Source organism: Parasteatoda tepidariorum, chromosome 4 (assembly GCF_043381705.1).
Source record: "Parasteatoda tepidariorum isolate YZ-2023 chromosome 4, CAS_Ptep_4.0, whole genome shotgun sequence".
Classification (NCBI taxonomy): domain Eukaryota; kingdom Metazoa; phylum Arthropoda; class Arachnida; order Araneae; family Theridiidae; genus Parasteatoda; species Parasteatoda tepidariorum.
Genome location: NC_092207.1, coordinates 49,446,965 through 49,456,600, shown reverse-complemented (window position 1 = coordinate 49,456,600; position 9,636 = coordinate 49,446,965). Strand labels below are relative to the sequence as shown.

Below are 9,636 nucleotides of genomic sequence, written 5' to 3'. Positions count from 1 at the left end.
CATGTAGCAGATAAAATACAACTCAACTCGTGATATGTAAACAAATTAATTACAATACAAAACAAATCAAGAAAAGTTGAATGACAAGGATGTGCATTGAAAAAAGTTTGAAATGCTCAGCAATCCATATTTATTCTGACAATTATGGTCAGAGAAACTTTAAAAAAAATTATTTGGAGCACTCTGTTTTGAATGAAATTTAAGGAAATGGTGTAACAAATCTATTTTAGCTATGCAAAATGCCTGAATTTTTATTTCAAACTTTTGTGAATCTTTACGGGTATATTAGAGTAAAACATGAATCATTGCTACCCTCATATATTTATTAGCTTAAATGTTTTATTTGTTTCCGTGGCTGGCATTTATTAAAAAAGACTCTTAAAATTTCGTATCTAATTTTGTAAATAGCTGTAACGATCATTTTATGATAAGCTGGTTTCCTTCTAGTTGTTTACATCATTCGACATTTGTTTAATTTGCTCTTTATTATTATTGTAGAATTGGCATGAAAATTCATATGAAATATACTGCTCTAACTAAATTCCTATTAAATCTATACATGAATATGTTGATATTTGATTTGGATAACAAATTGTTAACTCTAAGCTTTTCTGATTCGTATTTCACTAGATAAACAATATGTTAAGCTGACAAACGTAATTTTAAGTATTAATTCTAGTCCTTTGAATCATAATAATGAATGTTTTGACAGATATCTTATGTGATACAGCATCATTGTTGGCCTCTCAAAATTATAAGGTTACTTCAGAAAATAAGTTAATGTCTTCGCAAGAAATGTTTGGAAGGTCAGGACCTTTAAATATTCTGGATTCTACTTCTGAAATGCCTTCTATTGAGAGATCTATGCCACCCATTAATACTCATTCTAGTCCATCTAGTATTGGTTTATTTAATTCAGCAAGTCAAATTCATATTGCTCAGACAATGGATGCCGATTTTGATGATAGAAGTGAATCCATTTTTTCAGATCCATTTGCTGAAATTGTACCATCTTGGCTTACTCATGATTTTATGAAAGTTTCTGATAACTTGCCATCCCCTAGTATCTTGTCAAATGTATCAGATATTTATTCATCGGCACAAGAAGATGAGCATCTTGAAATGCTAGATTTAGGATTTACTTCTGATTTAAGCACTCATGATTTGGCAGGCAATGATTTAAACAGGAACTGCATCGATGATAGTCAAAAACTTCTTGCAGAATTGCCTATGCAGAGATTTTCTGGTCATGAACCTATGTTACTTTCATCATTAAATGATATTAATGTCTCACATTTGCACGTACCAGTAAAAAATAATATAAGTTTTGAAAAATATAAGCATTCTTCTGAAATCAGCAACACATCCAATCTCATGAGCACTGTATTAAATTGTGAAAACGATATAGTTCATCTTCCACTTCATCCAAATATAGCATCCCAGTGCCTTACAACTACATCTAGTCCAACTTTAATGCACAGTAGTCAAAGTCATCATAACTCAGTAACTTCTGTCTGTGATAAGTTGCCTCAAATAAATCTCAATCTTAATTCTCTTATTGGCAATGATATATCAGATATGCAACTATTGCATCAAGAATTTCCTACCGTAAATTTATCCCAAGCAGCATTAAACCATTCAAATCAACATTTGAGCAACTGTATTTCCAATAACATTGCAGTCACCCGAACTAACAACTCATTGATTAATAAGAGTAGTCTAGCTTTGCCTAAATCTAAGGATGCTTCTGTACAAGTTACAGTTGAAAGTACGGTTGAGTCAAGAAATTGTATTTCTTGTTGCAAAGTTGGTTCAGAGGCATCTATTGAGCTAACTCAGTGTTATAAATGCAAATTTTGTGATTTCATAAGCATTCACAAATGCAATGTGCAAAGTCATATAAATGCTGTTCATTCCACACCATTTTCTGTTGCAAATGGGGCCAATTTAGATCTGACATCGAATGTCATTAACCCACCTTTATGTACTACTAATACAACTGAAAGCAGCTATTTGAATTCAAATGGTATTGTCAGTTCAGCTGATATTGTATCACTGAATAGTCATTTAAGTAATTCTTTATTATCATCCCAAAGTACTTATGTACCGAGTGATAATCCAGTCATGTCTAAGTCAAATTTTGTATCTGGTCAAAATGTAAATACTACTCCTGTACAGTTGAGTATTAATGAAAGTGTTCCTGTTAGTTATCAGTTGATTCCCATTAGTGGAGTTGTTATAAGTTCTGGTAAGGATGAAAGTAACAGTGTAGCTGTCAATGGCAATTCTCAGTTTCTATCTGAAAAGTTTAGCAATAATTTGAATTCAAAACATAGACCTATACTGAAAAAACCTGAAGAATTACCTAAAAAGCCTTCTGAGCCTAAGAAAATATCTCCCAAATCAAACAAAGATGAATCTGCTTCTGAAAAGTCAATCTCTGCCCAAAAGAAAGGATGGCAAAAGAAAATTAGAAGAGAATTGGGCTCCTACATGTTAGTATTTTCTATTTTTCACACAATGTTTCTTTTTCCTTTTAAGTTTAAGTATAATAAAAAAAATTAGCTTTTTCATAAAAATGGGAACGAAATGTACTTACTATTTACTATATATATATACATTCCAAGGTTTTAAATTAAATAATGAATAGCATAAATCAAAAACAAAATATAATGATCATACAAGTAAAACTAGATTACATTCCTTCAATATAATATCTAATAAAGTTAAGTACCTTTATTCGAGGTGTTAATCAGGAACCTGAAGTTGCTCTATTTGTTGGGGAACTTAGCTTCATAGTTTTTAAAACATCATTAGACCTTCTTTATTTATTTATTTAAAATAATAAAGTATATTTATTTAAAATAATAAAATTCAGTGATTGGTATAAAGGAATGTATAGAGTTAGCTGTCATTTTTATCTTGATTGCTGTAAATAAATTAAATAATATGAATAATTAATAATTTTTTTTTATTTATTTAAAATCTTCCTTATCTTATACCTTTTTTTTCAGATGTGAATTTAAAGGTTGTAATGTGCGATTCAAAGCTCTTGATAATTTGGAATATCATCGAAAATGTCATGTATCAGGAGGTAATTCCTTTGCCTGCCCAGAGTGTGGCATAGCTTTCAATCAGTGGAGCTCTATTGCTGGTCATTTATGGAGAAATCATTCCAACGATATGGAATTGCATGCTTGTGATGTGTGTTCATTCAGGTCTGTATTATTATTATTATTTTTTATTTTTTTGCTTTAAATTTACCCATTTTTGCACTTTTCTTATGTCATTTGTTTAACCAATTGTAATGCACTTTGTGATAATAAAACTTTTTTTTTCCATGTGTGTGTATATATATTGTTTGGACGTTGATATTTTTAACTTATAGGGAGAAAGAAGAAATTAAAAAATCATAAATTAGAATTAATTGGTATCTTAAAAAAAAACTTTCTTCGTGTATTTTAAAAGTGTGATATTTTTTATGAAAATAAGTTTGGTTCGCTAAAAAAGATTTTGTTCTATTTTTTCTTCTGCAGAGAATAGTTTGATATTTTATGATGTATTTTCTGAGAAGACAATAGCTTTATTTGTAACCTCTGACATATTTGGCCAATTTTAAAGTTTTTCCACATTAAAAAGTGTGATTTACTTTGCAATACTTGCTAGCAAAAACTTTAATTCTCCTTTTGATTGGCAAGGAGAAATTTTATTTTCATTGTGTTGTCTGCAAGAAACTGTGAAAGAAATTGTAAAAAAAAAAAAATACTTTTTTAAAATTGAATTGATAGAAAAGTTATCTATTTAATTATTTGCCAGCTTTTTATACTTATTTTAAAATTTGTTTTTATTTTTCAGGACTTACAGCTTAAGTAGATTAGAGAATTATCACAAGAAAACTCACCTTGATGAATGTCTATTTTTATGCGACACTTGTGGCAAAAAATTCAAAAATAGAAAGCAGCTGCGGAATCATAGGGTGTGTACATTTTTTTCAAACTAACCAAAAGTATTTTGTTATTCAAAAATATTGCCCCTGAATATGTGAATGTCCTCATTGATAAATTTTTGTTATTTGTGTTTTTGTATGTATGTATTTCTGCATGTATGTATATATTTTTGTATGTATGTATTTTTGTTTGTTATGTATTTTTGTAATGTTAGAGTTTGTTTGAAACATGATTTTAAAAAAAAAATTACTTTGAATTTCCAAAAATAGACAGATTTAGATAAAATGGAAAACTTCCTGCAAACGCAAAATTTCAAATAAAAAAATTTCTGCAAGCAATTTATTGCAGAGAATAGTATTCTGCAGAATGATAACTATGCATACCTACCCTTTCATCTCCACTTAATTTTGACAAAATTAGTACAAAAATCACCATTTTTTAAGTGTTTCAATTTCTAAAACTATATTGATCATTATACATATCAACATATATATATATATATTTAATTTAGCTGTTTTTTAATAATGTGAAACTAGTCACTGACTTCACTCATTTTACCTTATAATTGGTTTGTTTTCTTAGTAAATCTAAAATCTAAGTCGTTCAAAAACATTTCCATGAAAACATTTAATAAATATTTTTATAAAAACCACCACTGTCTCTTCAATTCTCAATGCCTGAAAGTCAAATACAATTTAGACTTTTCTTTTTTAAAATATATAGAGAGTAATGCTATAGAGTTTTCCGTGATAATGACAATATTTTCGTGAATGATGTTCAGGCCTTAGTGTATATTATGCATATCTGGTATTAATTAGGAATAGAAGAAAACTTCAAGTGCATTTTTTACTTTTGCATTCTTTGGTGTTTATCTAAATTGTTATTTACTATTTTACAGGTTACTCATAATAAAAATAAGAAAAAAGCTATGACTCAAAAGATTTTTAAGTGCAAAATCTGTCTGAGCAGTTTTTCTTCGAAAAGCCTACTTCTTTCTCATCAGGATCTTGTCCATAATCTGAAGCGCAAGAATTTCCAGTGTAGCTATTGTGAGTTCTCAACATTTAAAAAGGCCAATATGGATATGCATGTCAGGCAACATACTGGTGAAAAGCCTTTTCAATGTGATAAATGTGAATACAAAACATCCGATCACAATTCTCTCAGGCGTCACAAAATGATTCATTCTGGAGAAAAATGTTATAAGTGTCCTTTTTGTGCCTATTCGTCTATACAGGTAAGTTGTATATTACTCTTATTTATCGTTTGTTATATATTTATTGTATGTTCTATAGTAGGTTTTCAGTAATATTAATTGACAAAAATTTTGATATGACATAATGAATGAAATTTGTCAGAAAATAATTACTCAGTGTCTCTTGTTTGCTTATCTTTAGCACGGTTCAACAAATGACTGTTATAGCTGTCCGATTTTTGGCAATATATAAGCCAATGGTTGTTGTAGTCTGCACAATTTTTATTAATGAAAAAGGAAATTTAATTAGTACAAATTGCATTTATTTGTTAATTCAGTAATATATCCAAAAAAAATGATTTGGCCTTTTGTCACTTACTTTGGAATGAGATAAAATTTCTTAAAGAGCAAATAACAGTTGCAGCCGTTGAGAGTTTTTCATGGAAAACTGTTACAAAATGTGATAATTCTTACTTTCAAGCATACAGCTGACTCTCAATTTCATATGACATTTATAAACAAGAAAAAATTGTGGAGTATTGTTGTCAGATTAAAAGTATGTTTCAATGTGCTAATAATGCAAGTTTATTTTGGACAGAATAAAAGTTAAAAATCATGCAATGAAATTATTAATGTAGTCCTTTAAATAAAGCAAATTTTCTCATATTTATCTTTATCTTCAAATATTACAAGGTTCCCATTCAATTTCAGAAAAAAAATTCACTGACTTTTCCAGGTATACCAAGAAATTTTCAATGAAAATTCAGATCGTTTATATATACCATGCAATTTTTTATCAGAAAAGTTTGATTTTTCATTTACTATGTCAAATATTAATTTTGCAAGAAAAAAATAATCGAATAAGGATGAAAGTGCCACTAAAATGTGAAATTTTTAAACAAATATTTGTAATAGATGCTATAATTATTTAATTATCTCATAACTGATTAGTGTTAATGGAGATTCTAAGACTGGTTATTTTCGTGGTTTTCATAAAACATTGCAATTCTCCCTGCTTTTTAGAGTCAAAATAAAATTCCCTGACAATTTCAAGTTTTTCCTGATCCATGGGAGCCTTGTATTATCATTGCTTGATGGATAGTTATTGATACTTTTATAAGTCAGATTGCACTAAACAATGATTTTTATCTTCTTTAGGCTAGTACTTACAAAGATCATTTAAAACGAAAACATCCAGGACAAGATTTGATTTATTCTTGTAAGCTGTGCCCTTTCCAAACAGTGAAGTCTGAAACATTCAATAAACATGTGGAAGAACATGAAAGCATCAGCAAACACAAACATCTCCACCAAATGAACGAATTTACTTCATCTGAGGAAATGTTACCTCTCGTTGAGGCTATGGGAATACGACTTACTAATGGTGATAGTCTAACTTATTTAAATAACAGTGGAACCAACCAGTCATTTGTAAATAATATTAATATGAATATGTTACATTTATGCCAAGGGAATTCTGTTTAAAGTGTTCTGCTGGAGAAAAAAAAATTGTTTTTACTTTTTGGAATTTGTGAATGACTTTTTTGAATCGAACAAAGGTTTTAACAATATTTTATTTAAATAAAAAGAAAATGTAATGATTTGTTTGTTTGAATTTTATTTTCATTTTCAGGGATGAGAGTAGTTGGAAAGTAAAAAAGAGGAAATTCATGAATGAATATATATATAACACAATAAAAAGAAAACGAAAGTAAGTTAATAGTAGATTATATATATATAAATTTGACAAAAAAGTGCAATTTTTAAACTTGTAAACCATGTGATTATAAATCCGATGATTAATTTTAAAATTACATGAATATATAAATATGAATCACATGCATGATTTTAAATTAAGTGAATATGAATCCCGAAATGAGGCTTTTAAATCACGTGAATACGAAACTCTATATCGAATTTAAAAAATGCGAAAATACAAATCATGATGCGTAATTTTTAGATCACGTAAATACGAATCATGATGCATAATTTTTAAATAGCGCGAATACGAATCCCACTGTCTAATTTTTAAAGCACGTATAAATAGGAAAATCGACGTTTGATATTACAACCGCAAAAACGAATCACGACATTGGATTTTAAGCTCGAGTGAATACGAATTGCTACATAGGGTTTTAAAAGTGCGTAGTTACAAATCACGATATTGGATTTTTAAATCTCGTAAATAAGAATCGCAATGTACGACATTTAAATCGCCTGATTAAGAATTGCAACGTTCAACTTTTAAATCAGGTAAATACGAAAATCAATGTTTGAGGGAGGAATGAGGACTACAATACTTTCACTTCGCGGAAAATTTAATCCTCATAAAATATTTTAACTTGTGCAAAAAAAATTTTAGCGGAAAAATCTGAAAAAAAGCGGAAATTCGCAGAAGAATCACATCCCTGCATTTTTCTCTTTATTATTAAGATTATTAAAATCCCTACAACAGGAAATACTTAAAACTGTGGTGTTTCATAATCTAGGTCTCTGCAGGGCAAATGATAGCCTATCTTAATGTAAATCTATTTTTAAAAATACAATCATTAGTGAATGTAAAAAATGGTTTTAAATTAGTGAGAGTTGCTTATTTCTGGTAGATTCTTGTAGAAAAAGTTAAGATAAAATTCTATTCCCAGGATTAATGCCCTTACTTAAATATAAACAAAATTTGATTGGACTATTAGATTTTGTTTGAATGCTTTAAGAAAATTTACTTTTTGTTAACTATTTGCCATTATCACACTTCAAAAAATAAGTTAATACTTGTTTATGACAAATCCCAAACTAGGCACTGTAGAGAATGGGTAATCCACAAAGTAACTTTTACCATAGGTTTGTATTCGAGCATTGGTAATAATAATACAGTCGAACTCGTTTATAACGAGCACAAAGGGACCGTAACATGTACTCGTTAAATCCGAGTGCTCGTAATAAACGGGTCCTTAAGGCAGGCGTGCAACCAGAAGAGAGAGGTCAAATGATTAAGTTTACTTAAAATTTAATTAATACTTACTTACTTTAATTACATTAATTTAATTAAATACTTTTCTTAATTTAATGGCAACTAACCCCCTTNTTACGAAATAGCTCAGCCATTTATGATAGCATTTCCAAGTTCCTATATGGTTGAAGCCGGTTTCAGTCACGTAAATTCAATCTTAACTAAGAACAGAAATAAATTAAATGTGGAGTTTCGAGGGGATTTAAGATCAAAATTGACCAATTTTTAACCCAATATAACGAACCTTGCAAATTAAGAAAAAATAAAAAATAAAAACACCAGTCATTGATTAAGTAGCAATAAATCCGTAGCTACTTTACTTATTACTTCTACTTACTTATAATTACTTATTATTTCATAAATATTAAGGTATTTATATTTCAACATTAATATATTTTTGATAAAACTATTGTTATAACCACACTATTATAACTACACAACTATTATAACTACACTATGTACTACTACTTTAATAAATGCTCAAAATCATAAAATAAATGCACAACCACAGTATCTAATAGAGTTTTATTTTAATTAGCAGAAAATTACTTTTATGGGGGTGGATGGAAATTTCGAGAAATTATGTAGGGGTCGATGATCAAAAAAGTTTGACAACCCCTGCTTTAGACAAACTATAAACGCATCCTTTAAGTTTTGCTAGAGAGGGCAAGATGGATCGTCTTTAAGTATTGTATTATCTTTAACCCCTTAACGATCGGTTAATTTTCCAGAAAACGTTCATAAAAGTGCCTATTTTTTTGGCTTTTGTATTTGTATTACATATTTGATTAGTTCTGAAATCTAGTTTAAAATAAACTAACTATCTACAATTACCTTAAAAAATATCCTGGTACCGCTATCTGGTGTGTAAAATGAGAAATAAAATGTTTTCCGGGCAAAAGAAATGAAGTAGTTTTATTCTTATTGGTGCGTTGCTACTGAACACTCCCGCCCGTTAATATCACGGGAGCGAGAAATAGCGGGCGAAAACTCACCCCGTCATTTTCACGGGAGCGAGAAGGAAGGGGTTAAGGAGTCTATCAAGAACGATGATGATATTTGTAACATGAAAGAATAACATGCACTTTGTTATTTTTTTTTAAATTATTATTTCGAAAATTTCGACAATAGAACTGTCTTAACTGAAGATATTTCACTTACCTGTAAATCAATGTCCAAATCCATCAATGATCAATACTCGAATCATCCAATAGGAGTAATGCAAACCACTGGCTGCCATTTAACCACAAAATTACGGTAATTGATTGATTGATTCCACTCAAGTGAATAGTTCAGCCCCTTGCTCGGACTTTTTCATTAGGAATGTTTTTTTGAAAATGATCTATTTTGCTTGAGCGTTGTTTCTTAAATTCAGAGATTCTCAAACTGTAAGAAATCAGATCATTTAGTGAACTTATTAATTTTGTTCCCAAAAAGTAATTATTCATTATTATTAGAAAAATAATTATAAAACTCAATGAGCAAGT

At 29.1% G+C, this 9,636-nt stretch overlaps 1 protein-coding gene across 1 annotated transcript; it reads left to right on the top strand.

Moving 5' to 3' along the window:
* Positions 1-19: 19 nt before the first annotated feature.
* Positions 20-6,743, top strand: LOC107452587 (uncharacterized). The gene is made up of 5 exons (XM_016069092.3): positions 20-2,495; positions 3,015-3,218; positions 3,856-3,976; positions 4,846-5,184; positions 6,301-6,743. The coding sequence occupies exons 1-5, from the start codon at positions 697-699 to the stop codon at positions 6,625-6,627; spliced, it is 2,790 nt and encodes a 929-aa protein (XP_015924578.2). The 5' UTR covers positions 20-696; the 3' UTR covers positions 6,628-6,743.
* Positions 6,744-9,636: the final 2,893 nt, after the last annotated feature.